The 17,897-nt window shown below is 31.8% G+C and overlaps 1 protein-coding gene across 12 annotated transcripts in view; it reads left to right on the plus strand.

Annotated features, from left to right (window-relative positions):
• Window positions 1-17,897, plus strand: part of ROBO1 (roundabout guidance receptor 1) — a 1,005,278-nt gene that overhangs the window by 678,717 nt on the left and 308,664 nt on the right. For all 12 annotated transcript variants that reach the window (XM_036218858.1, XM_036218857.1, XM_036218860.1 and 9 more), the window contains one exon: window positions 17,306-17,632. In XM_036218858.1, coding sequence (XP_036074751.1) covers window positions 17,306-17,632 — 327 coding nt within the window. The remainder of the gene's footprint in view (window positions 1-17,305; window positions 17,633-17,897) is intronic.

Here is a 17,897-nt window from a genome sequence, read left to right on the forward strand (position 1 = left end):
TGGACATGTGAAGATGAAGGCAGTTTGGGGTGGGTGATGTAATAGAAGCCAAGGAACTTGTAGAAAATCACTAGAAGCTAGGAAAAAGGCGTGGAGGAGATTCTCTCACAGTCCTCAGTAGGAACTAACCCTGGTGACTTAATATTGAACTTCTAGCCTCCAGAGCTGTGAGATGATAAATTTTAGTCATTAAAGCTAACTTGATTCTGATACTTTATTATGTGAGCCCTAGGAAATAAACGTACCTACTATTTTGTTTATTAATTTTTTTGACATTAATGCCACTTTTCAATAATTTGATGACCTTCTCTATGATGGACCTTCTCTCCATTGAAAGACAAATAAATATATGCATAAACATAAAACTCCAAATAATTTCAGAGGCAAAGAACCTTTGTCCAACCCAAATTTTATCTAGCCCTTCATATCCAAGCAAAACTTCCTGCTCTCTGAGAAAGCAATCTGCCCACTTCACTTTCAATTCTTATTTTTCCTTCAACATTTACTGTATAATCATATACTTCTTGGACCCTGAGCTTTCCAACATATATGAGTCCCACTCGGCTTGAAAACTCTAATCTTTCTAAGTCCCGAACTCATAGATTGTAGGTATTAGGAGGATAGGGTTAGTTTAACATTACAAAGTAATCATATAGGTAAGGTAAGAGGAGATCACTTGTTCACGATTCTCAGTTAACGGTAGGAAAATACTAAATGCTCAGTACTTAGTGCCAGCTCCTGTGGTCCCTTAATGACATTGATGTCTACTAAAATATTTCTCCACAGAAAATAACTTGAACTTTCTGCTTGGGTAGGGAAATAATAATAACAGGTGTTACTTGACTCCACTTGTGCTGAGTCCACCAGCATCAAGGGAAGAGGAGGTGGGAAAAGAGGTTTATTTTTTATTTATGTTTTATTTTTTGAAAAGAGGTTTAAAATGAGAAGGCAGAGAAGCAGTGTTACATGGCAATGCCAATAAGGACTACAAAAGCTCTGGAATTCATAGCTTTGAGTTTTATTCTTAGCCCTCTATGAGTTATTTTGGAGAGGTTGCAATATTTTTTGATATTGTACAAAATAGATACATGTTCAGATATCTCTGTATGAATTATTTGGGAGATCATTGTGCAAGTTATTTACCCCTGTGAGGTTATTAAAATTCACCTAAAAAAAGTAGAGCTAAGTATCCTTATATTTCTTGTGAAGATTAAAACCTCTGCTAAGACTGTCTTTTTTATTCCTCCATGCATGCCCAGAGAAATTTGCATCCACTTTCAAGAAATCACAAACACTTGAAGCACATCCTGAATAGGCTAAGAACACCTTTTTTTTCAGTATTTCTTACAAAAGGTTTTACTCCTAACGTCATGTTTATGGGATTCAGAAGAACAGGATCGTGGTTCTGGCTACAGAGGATTTTTGTTGTCAGCTTTAATCAAGTATTCTCAATCTGTTGATTAGCTCTCTTTTGTTTGGAAAATGTGAGGGTTGAGAAATTTATCTGTTCTTATTCCAGCTTTAACATGCTATATTAACCTCATTTTATGGATGAAGAAACTGACCCAGTAACAGAGGTTGGGAGGTAGAAATTGACGGGCCCAGGAAAAAAGCCCAAGTATTCTGATATGAATCTACTACCCTCTCTTCTCCCAACTGCTATGCAGAACTAAAGTATTTTTTCCTAGGTTTTTTTTTTTTTTCCACATTACTTTGAGAGTTAAAAAAAAAATTCTGGTCTATAAAGTTTATTCTCATACAAGGTAAAATTTTAAACAGTTGTACTATTTTACAGCATAATTTAGTGGTGAAGTGCCCAAATTCTGGAGCGGATTGCAGTGAATCTCTGTTCCACCACTTAGTACCTATGAAATCTTGGACCAGCTACTTAATTCCTGTACCTCAGTTTCCTCATTTATAAATTATGGATAATAATAGTGTCTACATCAGAATATTTTGAGGATTAATACAGCTAATGAATTAAAATATAAACACAGTTTAGCTATTGTTCTAGTTGATATTTAAGACTAATGAGATAATTATGAAAGTCTTAGTTATGTCCTTTTGAGATTTATTGAGAAAGCACCATTTGTTTTTACTTTCTTAAACACAAAACATCAATAGACCTAAGTAAATATGTAGAAGTAATCAAACCAAGTAATGATTGTGTAGGTTATACAATGTAACAGTGAAATTTTGATGATCTGTGTATCTTATGCTCCATAAGAATTTTAATTCATCTTCTCTTTCTTTTCAAACTATTTTCCATATGCAAAATCTTCAACTCTTGTAGTTCTGTAGAGTGTTGACACTTTTATTTTTCGGATGTCAGGCTTGCAAAGAGGGATAGACATCTTTAATCTTGAAGGCTATAAAAGTATGGCTTATAGGTATTTGTAAGTTGTTAATAACTCAGAGAGAGATATGTTGTAGATTGCAGTTAAGATGGTGTTTTACATATTATGGCTCAAAACTATTATGAAGGGAAATGGGAACTCTGGAAATTGACATAAGCTTCACTTTGGCTATGCATGTGACCAAATAGTACATTGCCATGGTTAGAATGAAGCAAAAATAAACAAAACACTAGAAATAATGACCCACTTATAGTTTTCCAAGTGAAAAGTTTATGAAGGGAAAAGCCAGTAAAAATAATTAATTTCTTAAGTATTTTTCTTATCCTTATTTATTCTTTTACTGGTATCCTTCTACAATCTCAATTTAGTCGTGCACATCTAAAGTGATTTTGTGTGTGTGTGTGTACCTGTTTGCATTGGGAGATATTTGAAGATATTTCTTTTTAAGAACAGCACACTTTCGATTAGACTTTTTTTTTAAAATTAAGACAATTTTTTTTTTTTTTTAGCAGTTTTAAGTTCACAGCAAAATTGAAGGTAAGGTACAGAGAATATCCATATACTCTCTGTCCCCACATATGCACCGCTTCCCCCCTTCATGAATGTCCTAATCAGAGTGGTACATTTGTTACCTATATGAACCTCTACCGACATATCATAATCATCTAAAGTCGAGGGGTCATGAGACCATCCAGGAGTTAACCTAAAGTGAATGTTGTACTTTCTGTTTGTTAAACATCAACCACTATTTTGATACAGAGCTATCATTTTACATGCTATTCTTATGAGGTTTTTAGACGTTGTATATTGCTAGCTGAGCACATAGTTGAGTTTATAAAAGTTGTAGCACATATCTACAATATAGCTTTGTAGATGATTCATGTTTTTTCTTCTCCTTGTTTTTCTCAACAGACTCTTTAAGGGCTGTCATTTTTAGCTTCTATCTATAATGTATAGGGCTGGATACAGAGCAGTTACTCAGTAAACATTTGCTGAATTGATATAATTTTACCTTCATGCATCATTTTGGAATATTTCTTATCGGACCTCTACCATTTAACAATCATTCTTGTGGCTTAAAATTAAAATACATAAAGACAACAGACAAATAGAGAATTTACTTTGCATTGAATATTTGTCTGTATTTCCACATTAGGTAAACTATTCTATACTTGTATTAAAACTTAAAAAAAAATCAATTCCAATAATAGTGTGGTAAGTTCTTTCCTTCATACACTTTGTCTTTTAGCACATTTTTTTTTCTTATTTGGCTGATTAGTGGACTAATAACTTCTGACTTTTCGCTTTCTTACCATGTTTTTTATTCACTGTAATTTAGCATGTAATGCATTCTTTGTCTTAAAAAGTTTATATCTTAGGACAATTTGAATATACTTTGTTTTCTTTTTTTCTTTTTCTTTTTCTTTTTCATTTGGTAATTTTTGTACCAGTTACCATTATGGAAGTTTTTAGATGGGATATTGTTCTTTCAGTCTATTCCATATGACTTTTTAATGAAAAGAGGGTGACTAACCATTCTGGTTTACCTGAGAGATTGAAGAAGACTTTCATTGCAGAAGTTGGGGGAGGTCATGGTTAAACCAGTTTGAGTTGGTCAATCTAGAATGAGAACCCTATATTTAACAAGAATGAGTTCAGTTCATCCTACTAATCTTGTCTATATCAGTCAACTAGAAATACATAGATTTTTTTTCAAATACTATTATTGGCAGGTTGTGTTCAAAGAAAGAGATACCAATCAATGTTTTCACAGTAAAGGGCACCTGCTGGAAAGCAGTTCTTGGGACTTGGTCCTAAAATGATGCTATATATCTGATTATCCAATACATAATCATTTAGAATTATTTATACTTTGGAATTATATGTTTAAACCATTGAGTTGTTTGACTAATGGATAAATAAAAATTAAGACTTGAAAATTTCCTGAGACTAGAATTTAAAGTTGTTTTGGGAATTAACAAAGGTTTATATGTAAGTTTTAGTTTAAAAGCTCATAAAGGGTATAATCCAAAATGAAAATACGGTTTTGCCTAGGTATCAGTATTTTAGAGGGAGGTTTTTATCAGCATGAACCAAATTGAAGGTAAAAATAAGCATATTTTAAAAGGTAGCTGTTATTGTGGATGTGACATTAAGGAAAGATCAGATATGTAACAGTAATTTCCAATTCTATATGTTACAGGATTATAGAGTATTTTAAAGTACTATTTTAGAAGGGCAATATTATTAAAGTACCAGAGAACTGTGAAATACAGATGAAAAAGTTGGAATTTTGCATTTTTAACAAGATGTAAAAATGATTTTGGAATTAATAGAATTAAGAAAAATAAACTTTATTTTTGAGTAAACAATTTATTTTTGAACATATGCATCAACCCTTAAAATTTTAAAAACACATCCCTAAGTTTTATAACCAAGATTATATATTACTGAGATAATTTTAAATATACAGATAAAGGTTTATATACAAGGATGCTAAACCTTAGATTTCGATAATCCTAAAAATTTGGAAATAAATAAGTTTTCACAAGAAAATTCAGTTAATTGTAACCTACTGGTAAGATATATTTTCATACATTTAAAAATGTTTTTTTTGGTGAGTTCTTAGTAAAAGGTCACAATACTTACAATAAGCAAAAATTAAATTATAGACTCATATATAAGTAACACAAGAAGATAGAATAACACAAGAAGAAATAACATTAAAATTATAGCTTTGGTTTTCTTTATAAGTACATAGAATTATTGATAAGTATTTTATTATTTATTCTGTTCTATACTTTCCACATTTTCTATAATGTACTTTTTATTACTTGTTTTCATTTATATTCATTTTGTATATTTTTATTTATAAAAGTAATTTATATAAAGAAGTATAACTTTTGTTGATTTTGAGGGCTTTTTTTGTAGTGTCAGTTAATTTTTCAGTGGAGTAAAGATGGGACAACAGCTCAAATTATGTTATGCTTCCTACACTTGGAACGAAATTTAAAATTTTCTTTCTATTTTTTGACTTAGTCATTTGATAATGGGAGAATATGTGAATAAAATATTTCCTATTCCTTTTGAAGAGTATGTATTAGCCATATATACATATATATATATATTTAATCTTTTCAATACATGCTCATATTAAATACTCTGATATGGTTCTGTTAATAAGTAGAAGGATGGTTTAGAATAGTTGTAAACATACACTCTGGAACCAAATTTCCTGAATTTATGGCTTGAATCTATCATATACCAAATGTGTGACCTCAGGTGAATTACTTGTCTTTTGTATCCTTCAACTTTCTCATCTATAAAATGGGTTTAATCATAACAGTACAAACAGTTTTTTTGTGATAAATGAGTTAATATGTTTAAAACACTTAGAAAAATGTGTGATGTATAGTAAGCATTGTATAACTGTTTGGTAGTTGTAGTAGTAGTTGTAGTAGCAGTAGTAGTAGTAGTTGTAGTAGTAGTCGTCGTCATCATAGTAGTAGGAGAAGAAGAAATATTAAAAAAATGGTACAATTTCAGAATACTCAATAATATGGGAAATATGTATAATAATATGTTCAACCTCTAGTTTGGTGGTTTACAAAATTTAGTATACATTAAAATCACATCATGTACCTATGAAGTGCCAGTTAAATCTTTATACCCAGAATCTGACCGAGTAGGTCAGGACCATTTATCTACACTTTTAATGCCATGCCTAGTTTTTCTAAAGCAGTAAGACAAAATAAGGAATACTTAGAAATTATAGAATTCTCATTAATGTATAAAGAAGTATTAAACATTAAGACACATCACTTTTATTTATATTTAATATTAAACCGTATGAAAAGTTATATTACTGAATGCACTATAATAAAACAACAAACTGAAATAAACAGAAATAATCTATATCTCATTTCTCTACATGTCAATTCTTGTTTTACTGTTGGCAGGAAGCTAGAGAAATATCCATTATGTTGAGATATCCTACCATTTATAGACTGAGTTTGAAAAATGCAAGTATATTTTGATAATGTAATTTGGGCTTAATTTATTATTAATAGAAGGAATCAAAATTTCTCAAATGTGAAGTGAAAAATAATTTATGGTTAAAAATGTTTTTTTTATAAAAAAATAAGTTCATAGATGAGAAATTACCTTGTAATGGTATTGAAGATAAGTAAAATTATTAGGTCTATTTGCTTCCTTACGAGAAGAGGCAATTATACCTGCTAATCGTTTTAAATCCATCCAGTCTTTGAACTTCTAGAGATCATACAGGGCATGACCGAGCAGCTATGTGCCTCAGGGTTTGTGGCCTCTATTCATTTAATCTCATACAGATTTTCCACCTTTCCAGGAAAATTTATTTTTGGTAGAAGACGTTTGCGTCCACTCATTCTATTTCATGAAGTACATTTTCTTCCACTTATTTTAGCTTGTTGCATGCAGTTTTACATACATAGTTCTCTTGATTTGTTTACTGGTTGTTTGTGTGTGCCCTCAAAAAAAGTTTAATGTTAGCTAAGAGGTATATAAGTTCATATAATCATTTAAGTGAATTCAGTGTCATCTACATATCAGTCACATTAGTTTTGGATCTTTAATAACTGAAAAAGAGAGAGGGTGAGAGAGAGAGAGGGACAGGTATTACTGTTTGTTTGGTTTTTGTTTGCACTCTTGTATCATCTGTGACTGGCATAGACCTGGTACGGTGTGAGTGCTTAGTATGTATTTATTGAGTGAATAAATGAATGCTAAAGAGTTAGCAAAAGTTCAATTTTATTTTCTCCATATTTTCCAAAAAGAAAAGGTGGCTTTCACACTTCTAAAATGAAATATTTTATTATCATAATAATACCAGAACATCATGGGATACCTAGAAACTAAAGAAACTTAGAAAGAAACAAGACTATCCATTTTCAAAGGTCCCTAAGAAAGCAACACTTCAAGATTCTTTTTAATATCTTTTTTCTAGATCTTTCTCTCTTTCAATTTCTCTTCTGCTAAAATTATACAGCTTATACTGCTGTTAATTCTTATATTTTCACCACACACATGATACTGTGTATAGGTTTCAGTGTTCTTAAGAATTAATTTTAAAGAGGTCTATCTACTTTGATGGACCCAAAGTCTTGTATTTCCAAATGGCTTCAGAGGTCATGGCTTCAGACCTCCTTTCTACTGTGAATGTCTGCTTCCCAGAAGAAGAAGGATTGCTCTTACTTTCTTTTGAACTTAGTGATATGTTGGCTACCTCCAAACATAAATGTTTGTCCTAAATGATTTATACATGCATGTGAGATCTTCCATCATTTTTTCCCTACTCTCTGATCATTCATTCTACCAGTGTTTATTGAGTACCTGCTGAGTGCTCAGTGCTGTTGTAGGAGCAGGAGATATGGAAGTATTTTAGTTTTGGTTTGACTATTTAGTAACTAGACGCAAGTATTTCGATATTATAGATGCTTTCTAAACAAAACTGTCTTTGTGGCTCTTTTTCTTCTACATTAATTAAACCACCACCAAAATAATGACTAAAAGTATATTTCTCTTTTTAAGGTTGTATTAACATATAAAATGATAAATGCATATAGACATCATATTACCACAATTTAAAAAGAAATCTCAGGAAAAAGTGATACCAAACCTCTATAAAAAAAAAAAAAAAAAAAAAAAACTTGCAAAAGAGAAGAGCAAGGGAGAGCAAGCACAACAAATCTCACTTCTCATCTCAGAGTGCAGAAAAGGAAAAAAAGTTCTAGAATTAGGATAATTTTTTGGAGTTTGTATCTTTATGAACCAAAAGTTGTATATATTATTTTACGTATGGTGGGTTTTCCCCTATTAGATCTACTACACTTTGCATTGTTTGGACTGACGAATAATTTACTTACCCTTTAAGAAAATAAAGATTACTGAGTAGGTTTTTAGTTAACATTTGGAATACCCCTAAGTGTCCATATCTTAGATGTTAAGTGATTAGAATCTGCCTCTCAGCATTAAGGTGCCCCTTAGAATCTCTAAGAACTATGTCTGAGATGTGATGAGAGAAATGGGGAAGATAGAGGGGATGTAAAGATCACAGTTTGCTAATGTGTAAATGAGTTTCTTTAGAAATTCTTGTTCATGTCAGAAGTACTGGATTTAAAAATGAGTCAAGTTGACTGCATTCCTGTAGGGATTTCTCAGTAATCCTTTAAAAGGCTGTTTTTAGGTATTTTGTTGTCCAGAAAGATAATTGTCTTCTCAAAGTTGCTATTCTATTCTCCATTTTTCAGGCATTAATAACTTACCTAGATTCAAGGGTTTTCTAAATATGGCTCAAGTATGACTACTTAATTTAAGAAGTAAAGTTGAAAGCTTTTTTAGTACTTTAATTGATTTAGCTTATTGAATCTTAGTAAATTCTATATGTACAGATTCTATGAAAATCTAATGCAACTCTTTATAAAAAGAATTGGTATATATACTTTATGCAATTTTTTAAAAATGTATGGTTAAAGATTGTATTATATCCTTATTTGTTTTTACTTTAAATTTATGACAAAACATTTTAAATAAAAAGAATAGGATTAATTTTAGAATAAAGATTTTCTCTTCAGAAATTTACATTCATGATAGAGGAAGTTAGATAAGCAAAGTTTATTTCATACAGATATATTGAGTTGCCATTTCAATAAGGAAGTCTGGCTCATGTTCTGTATATTGAGGTTCTAGCTGGCTCAAATTTATAACTGTCTGCTATTTCCATATTGTATATAAAGAAATTAAGTGTAGGCTAACATTGATTACAGTGCAATGTAATTTATCCTAATATGTTGAAAATTCAATGTTAGGAGAAACTATATTTCCATAAGCATTTAAAAAAATGATTCACAAGACCACCCAAATACTGTTTTTCATAGTATAAAGTATTGTCCAAATTCCTTTGTCTTTGAAAAATTGAACTAACAGCCAAAATAAGCTGTTATATTTTCAGACCTGAATATTTTTGTCCATTAGGATGAGCATTGGTAAATAAAGTATTATTTGTGAATTTTGATAACCTTAGTGTATCTACAGAGAGTTGACTTGAAGTCTTATTCTGCAGAATTACAAACTTTATCTATATTCTGGCTACTCATAGGATTTTTTTTTATTTGTAATGAAAAGGAAAATAAAAAGACACTACTATTCTCTCAAAAATATTTTAAAAGCATTAATGTGTCTTTTAAATTTTGAAAGTCATACATTTAATCAGTGGATCTATGTGAGATATTTTCTATAAGAAACAGAAATGCTTTATTATAGATGGCTTAGAGAGAGTCAACCTCTGATGATTCTTAGTAAAACAAGTTGGCTGTGCTAAGTACTCTAGTTTTATTTTATTTTTCATCTCTTTTGAAAGATGTTTTTCTGGACTTTTGCCAGATCCTGCCAAGAACTGTGTAAATGGAAAATTACTTTGTGTTGACTTCTCAACTGAAACTAGGAGACTGGCTTAGTTTGCAACTTTTTTCTTACAGATTTGGGAAAAAAATAATTGATTTCTCTATAAATTAATAAGAATTCTGATGTAATTCCAGGAGAAAGTGAGGAGAAGAATCATAAAAATCAAACAGTGATGCTTATGCAAATACTATATGAACAGTTCCAACCATGGGACAATGTAATATTATTTTTTGCATCAGGTATTATGCTAACGTATAAAGTATAGGTATTATTTGTATACTCATTTTACACATAAAGAAATATTCAGAGAGGTTAAGCAATTTGTCCAAGTTCACACAGCTAGCAAGTAGCAGAGGCTAGACTTGAACTCAGGTAAACTGAATCCATTTTCTAAATTTAATAAACTGTCCCCACAAATGCTACAGCAGTTGAGTAGTTGACTTTTTTTTTTTTTTTTGCCTATTATTACTTTTTTGTGGAATTCTTTCTCCTACTACTGTTTGTCTTTGTATGGTACTATTTTTTAAATATTATTCTTGTTAGTATTTCTATCTTCCTTGGTGAACTGTAGGCTATTAAGATCAGGGATTTTATTTTATATTTCTTTGTGTTGCCAATGCTTAGCACAATTCTTAGTCAATATAGGTTACAGTATATAGGTAAACTGATGGATAATGTAGTGAGAGAAATTGTACCTTAAGATATATAGATATTTTTGTTTGGTGTTTCACAGAAGGCACAAATCCTCCAATTTCATGTTGGAAATTTTACTAATGGGCAAATAGGAAGCTTGTGCTCAGCTAACCAACTTCAACCCTCCAGTTCCTTTTGTTATAGCTCAGAGTGAAATCCTGCCAGATTTGAGACAGCTGAGGCAATTCCTGCAGTTAATGCCCTAGTAGCTTCTGTGACAAAAATGCCTCTTCTACCTTATTAAAAATGGGGGAGGAGAAGAAGCAATATTGTTTCTAAAATTTAACTTATGCTACTGTCAGTCTTATATCTTTGGGAATACAGCCATATGATATTAAATTCTATAGGAATATTACAAAAACACCAGGGATTTACTCCTAGAATAAGATTTGGTTTATTTTGGTAATCCTTTTAGATAAAAACAGATACTACCGATGACACTCATTTAATTATCAAAATTATTCTAAATTTCAGCTAACCTCTCTCCCCTGCCAATTTTTAGGTAGAATTATAATAAAAATAAATTAGGAAAAAACATAATACCTAAGGAAAATAGCATGAATCTCTAATTGCATAGTTATTTTAACGTATTCTGTTTCCCTTGTATTTCTTTATATATTTTCAGGTGAATCTATCTAGTTTTTCTATAGACTGGTCTGTGTTTATATTTATTCCACTAGGAAGTATGAGTATTGGGGAACTGTGTATAGTACAATAGAAGATATTTAAGTCATTTCTTTACACAGTGACTAATTAATGGATGCTGTCTTCTTATTTTTAACAAATATCTCTTTGTAGGGTGAAATTCTGACAGGAAAATTATAGGATTGGTGCCCACGATAGGATTTTTGTTAATAATTGGAGAGTGTCTGCTCCTTAAAATGTAAATGGGTCTTAAATAAAAAGGTTAAGAGGCAAGGATCTTTTAAGAATATTGGTATTCTTACCAATATTGATATGAACAAATATTGATATGTTCTTAAGGCAAATGTTCGTACCCCCCCAACACCTCGGATAGAGATTACCAAATTGTCTATAAATATTCATTATGCATCTGTCAGCTACTGAACTTGTTTGTATCTCTTGTGCTTCTGGCAATTTTTCAAGAATTTTTGTGCTGCAAGATGTTTTAATATGATATATGATACAAATGGATATTTTAATCATTTTTGTTTTTCCAATATTACCTACCAAAGAATATGAAAAAACATTTGGACCAAAATGAGACTGTATTAATAAAATACCATTTCACTCAATCTATTAAGCAGTAACAGGCTCAAAAACGTAAATAAACAAAACTCTGAGATAAATGTTAATTCATGTTAGAAAAAAATAATATAATCACATATATGAAAAAAGAATAAAATTATGTGTGTGTTGAATCTCAACAGAATATTAACAAGATCAGTCTCTTGTGGTTACTTGCTGTGTTTCTGTAAATGTGATGTCTTGAAGGGAGGGATAGTTTACATTCAATTAGGAGTTTGGTTTCTTCATCATAAATCTCATGTGACTTTGATATATTTCTTTGAAATACTTAACACTTATGTGTATATCTTTTTCCAGCTGTGGTTGTGTAAATATTTAGATATTTCAGTCACTCATGTTTATGTTTTATCTTCCGACTGGACAGTTGTCAAGGGGATCCTGCCATGCACTTTTCCCTGATGCTGGCCTTGCCTGAAGTTGATCGTGTGATGTTCTCCAAGGATTCTTGCCGAGGGCAGCTGGCATTATCATCCTAGTTCTCTTTAAAGCCTCTATCAGTCCTTTTTTCTTTTTTTACCCTCTCTTCTCTATAACTTTTAAAAATGTTTCCTATGCAGAGTATAGTTGAAATGAAGTTAGTTTTGCCAAGTATAATATAATCTTGTATCTTAGTACATTAAAAAAATATCCAAATTAGCATAATTAGAATGGTCATTGTCAGATAGCTTATAGGAACTCAACATTTACGATTGAAGAGAGGTTTTTTTTAAATAATAATAAATCAAGAAATTATATATAGAGAGGTTTTGTGACCGAGTGTACCAAGTGTAGGTAGACGTCTCTTCTAGAGTAGAGGATTGCAATCACTAAGGGTATTTCATCTACATTCTTCTGTGATTCTTATGTGTTCTTTCCTATTGGATCTTGGTGTAACTCCCTCAAATTATCCCCTTAAGAAAATGAGTCATGGTTATTGATAGAAGTTGGATGACTTGTTTCTCAAAATATGTTGGTGGAAAAAAACTTGGGCGCCAGTGATACTGAATTTTAATTGTGCACACAGTGTATAGAAATTGAAGTTCTCAGAATATTAAAAATTGATAATATAAGGATATTTACTGAAAAAGTACACACTTGTATTTAGAAAAGCAACCTTTATATTCTTCAGTATAAGGAAACTTTGTATCTCCATTTATTCATCATGAAAGTCTTTACTGAGTTAATTGACTGAAAACAATTGATTTACAGGTAGATAGTCTATGAAGGTATGAGAAAAGAACTGCAGATGTTATTAGGTTTGCTTCCTGCTGTTTTTATTATCTACATTTTAAAATTAAGTAATCAAAATTAATGCTTCCAGCCTTGGAAATAAGAATGAACAAAATATAATTTTTTATGGATTTTAACTTATTAATCTTAACAGTATTTATGGAATAATTGAAAAAAGCAAGGGTTTTGAATTTCACTAGAATTGAATCCCAACACTGCCACCTTACCGGAATGACAGCTGAGAGTTTCATTCCCCACATAAGGACACCAGATGTAACAGCCACCTTATAAAGATGTATTTGTGATAAAGGAGATAACAGATATTAATTTTCTTTTACATTCTTTTTTTTGTTTAGATAATAGATCAAATTTTATTATAGCTTTTTATAGTGATGATAATTATCATTTATAATTTTTATTATTAAGGTTAACTAATCACTTGTTAAAATTCCATTCAGGAATTATTGGCAAGTTTTTTTTCCTAGAGTTTACATGTTATGAGAAATGTAAGATTTCTATGTTTTTTTTTTAATTATAATTTGCAAATGTATTGGCTTTACAGACAAGTAACTCTTTTTTTGCTAACCCTATTCATTCTCTTTATTATTATATGGTGACAGAATGTGTGTGTGTTTGCATGTCTGTGTGTTTGTGTGTGTTTTAAGTGTGCTCCTCAGAAGCAAAGTTCAGTGAGGATGTCCTATATAAAGATAAATAAAAAGAGTTCAGTCACCAAATAGTTTGAAAAATGCTGCATATTATAACTTTCTTCTGGCTAATTATAATGTAAATAGCAAGATCAATTAGACCCTGATAACTGTAACTCTTGTTTTACGCAATACCTATTAACTATTTGAGGAAAGGATACTGAAATTTTAGACTTTAATAGAAGAGAAAGCATTTTTATTGCTAAAGCTCTTCTACTGAATGCTGCTGTAGAAATGGTGAAAACTTGGGCCTGAGTTCATTGCTAAAAGTTATTCTGGCTGTGGTCCAGCTGTATGGGACTGCAGGTTAGGTATCGAGAGAGTCTTGAGCTCCACTGCACTTTAGTGAGGCCCGGGCTGTCTCCAGGTTCTGTAACTGGCTGTTACTTCCTCTATACAATCTCCCTAAGTAGTTTTATTCTTTTTCATAGTTTCAGTCTGTAGCTTGATTTTCATCTACAGTCCTAGTTGAGATTTCTTTTCTGAGGGCAAACTTGGATAGTTAATTAGCAACTTATCATTTCCATTTGGATATTCTAGAAGTACTCCAAACTCTCCATGTCTCATACTGACTAAATTGTCTTCTCTGTCTCTCCTCTTACCAAATCCCACTTATTTATTTTCTACCTTCATTGAGACTGCCTTTCATCCATCGTTCATATCAGAAACTTTGAATCTCCCTGCCCTCTCCTTCTCATCCATCCTGTGCATTTTTCATTTCCATTTTTCCTCACATTGCCAGCAAGTAGATCCTGTTGATATTTTATCTGTATATGTCTAGATTCTTTTTTATTTTTCCTTCTGTCAATACCCAAGTTCAAGTTCCAGAATTTATTACTTGGAGAGTACAAAAGTGTCCTAACTCATTCCTTCTTAGCTTAGCTTGTTACAGTCCAGTTTCATACGACTAATAGTGAGCTCTTTAAAATCAAACATGATCCCTTACTTAAAATATTTAAATGTTCTTGTTGTCTTCAGTCAGGTTCTAGAACTTTGCTTGATGTGCAGAGCCCATTACATTTTGTTTTTAGCTACTTTTTCAGGCGCATGCTTTTTAATGTCTGACATGCATCTTATACTCAGGCCATACTAACCTACCTGGAGGTCCTGTAAGTGTACCATATTCTTTTGACACTGTGCCTCTGGGTGAAATCATCTCTTTTCTTTTCTACTTGACTATTTAAGACTCCTCTCAAATTTTATGTCACAGGATGCCTTTTTGGCCTTGCTCACATAGTCTTAAGTACCCTTTCTTTGTATTCTCACAGCAACCTATGCACCCCTATTGCCTATCTTAAATTTCAGAATTTAAAATAAAATTTGCTTTAGTTAAATATATATTACCTCAGCAGTCTATCCTTATTAGCATCCACCTTTTAGAATTATAGCTAAAGTAAAGGCCAGTACTATATTATAATGTTTTATTTTCTGAAGTTTTACAGCACTTATAATGGAGTAATCTAAGAATTCAGTTTGTATTTATTTTGACTTCAATACAGGCTTTGTGAGAGAGTACAAGTTTCTAAGTTTTTTGTTTTTTGTTTTTTTTTTTTCCATGTTGCAGGTTATTTCTTCTTCTTTTAGAGCCTGGTTTCATTAAAAGAACTTATAATATGCTGTATACCATGCACTTAACTAAAGCTGTTTCTCTATATTTCGGTTTATAAAACTATTACTCAGCATTTCAGATTATATATATTTTTTGTTGTTTCATGGTGGATGTAAGCAAGTAATAGGTATTTTAGTTTCATCATTCATTTATTGATTTCATTAAGAAAAAATGTCAACCGACATTTTTTAATAACAGTTTTTAATAGCCATGCAGAATTACAGTCCTGTAAAGGTTAAAGAATGTGCACACTGGCTATAATTAAAAAAAAAATACATATATATATTTTAAAGTCTCTGTATGTATAGGAAGCATGGTTATTAAGCTTCAGATCATTCTATTCAAATAGGTCTTTCCTGTCAACACTTTATTCATTTTTTTATTTATTCAACATATATTTACTGTTTATGTGTAGTGTGTTCAGCACTCTGCCAAGTGTAAGAGGAACAACTACAAACAAAATCAGATCCATTGTTCTTACAGAGTAATGGGTCAGACAGACAATATTCAAATTATCAAACAAATGAATTTAAATTGTAATTCTGATTATTTTTACCAAGGGTAGCTATAAAGTGTTATTTAGGCTTATACAAGGAGCATTTAATTTTTGTTGTAAATATCCTGGAGAGCAGAGATTTGAAAGAAGACTGGGTATAAACTAGAGAAAGATCATTTTGAGCCCATATCCCGTGGCAGGCATAGGCTTGTGGCAGGAGGAAGCTCAGAATATTTGTGGAACTAACAGAAGCCTGGGGCGAAGAAAGTGGAGTAAGGAGTGGAACAGGCAGAGTCTGGAGAGCCGCATAGAGGAATAAACACTCTGGCTCTTGTAGATCTTGTTAAGGACTTTAAGAGCAATGAGTTTATTTTAAGAGCCATTGAAGTAGGGGAGGACCCAGATTCTATTTACATTTCAAAATCTTCATCTGGCTACTTCTAAGTGAAGCTATTTAAGAACTTTCTTAAATCCCGGTGGCAATTGATACAAGTTTGATCGGAGATGGTAGCTAGCAGTAGAGATGGAGGTGGAATAGATTGATGTGAGAAATTCTGGGGAGGGCCAGAGACACAGAAGTGGAGGTGTCAAAGAAAACTGACTTTTACTTTTCATTATTCATTGAGATTGGAACACTAAATGAGAATGAGGTTTGGAGCACAGTTAAATTCAGCATTGGGCTGTTGAATTTGAGAAAGCTCTAAAATTTATATATTAAGTCTATCCATGGCAGCAATAACGTAGGAATGTTAAAAAATATGAAACTTGATCTTTGTTTTAGGGATTAAAACCTCATTAGAAAAACAAGGTACAGCCACAATATTTAAATTGCATATACACTCAGGACTTCACTTATTAAGTCATACATAAGGTCTAGAATATAACCCCTCATGTAATATCTTTTCCCATTTAATACATTTAATTGTTTGCTTAAACTCAGTTATTTAACATTTCATCTTTGAAGTCTATTAAAACATCAGCATAATTATAGGAGACTAATGAACTTAATTTATTAACATAGTGTGGAAAATACATATACTTTTATTATTTAGGAAGATATAAGTCTCTATAAAGAAAAGTTACATCATATATTTGAATATATTTGTTCATTAGTAGTATATTAGTGTATGTTTTGTTAAGGTGTTGATTGACAGTTAAAAAGGAGGTTCCAGGAAGCCATGCCATTTTTTGTAATACTCAACAGTTATCTAACGCATTCCTCTGCAAAAAAACAGGCACATACATGGCACAGACAGGGTGATGGATTCTTAAAGGATTTGTGGACAAGGGATTTGAAGAGCAGACAGGATTTATACAAAATTTAAGCAAGAACAAACACTTTCTAAATAGAAGGTGAGAGGATTCAGGAATTGGGGGGAGTAGTCAAGATTAGTTAGTAAATAGGTTAGGAAGAGTAAGTCAATATTATGCAGTGTTTAAATAGTGCTAACGCATAGGCTTTTAAAATAAGACTTTTAATTGTTTTCAAGTGACGATATGAAGCTATTTGTCAATTCTTCTGCAGGCTCCCGTCTTCGTCAGGAAGATTTTCCACCTCGCATTGTTGAGCATCCTTCAGATCTAATAGTCTCAAAAGGAGAACCTGCAACTTTGAACTGTAAAGCTGAAGGCCGCCCCACACCCACCATTGAATGGTACAAAGGAGGGGAGAGAGTGGAGACGGATAAAGATGACCCTCGCTCACACCGAATGTTGCTGCCAAGTGGATCTTTATTTTTCTTACGAATAGTGCATGGACGAAAAAGTAGGCCGGATGAAGGGGTCTACGTTTGCGTAGCAAGGAATTACCTCGGAGAGGCTGTGAGCCACAATGCATCGCTGGAGGTAGCTAGTAAGTAAAATGGGCTTTCTGTGTTTCGCAGAAGGGAATGGAAAAGTCGGATCGTTAACCTTGATACGGGCAATAAAAAATCAAACCTATATCGCATCTTTACCTGAGGAAAATCTCTAGCTTTGTATATGAATAAAATCACTGTTTGTTTGAATTTTTATATTCCTCATCCTAGCTGGTTATTCAAGCTAAATTTGGATTTATACATAGTTGTTGAACTATCTTACTTTTGATTTAGAGCTGTTTACTGTTGACCTTTTCAGCG

This window comes from Rousettus aegyptiacus, unplaced genomic scaffold (genome assembly GCF_014176215.1).
Source record: "Rousettus aegyptiacus isolate mRouAeg1 unplaced genomic scaffold, mRouAeg1.p scaffold_m13_p_4, whole genome shotgun sequence".
Taxonomy (NCBI): domain Eukaryota; kingdom Metazoa; phylum Chordata; class Mammalia; order Chiroptera; family Pteropodidae; genus Rousettus; species Rousettus aegyptiacus.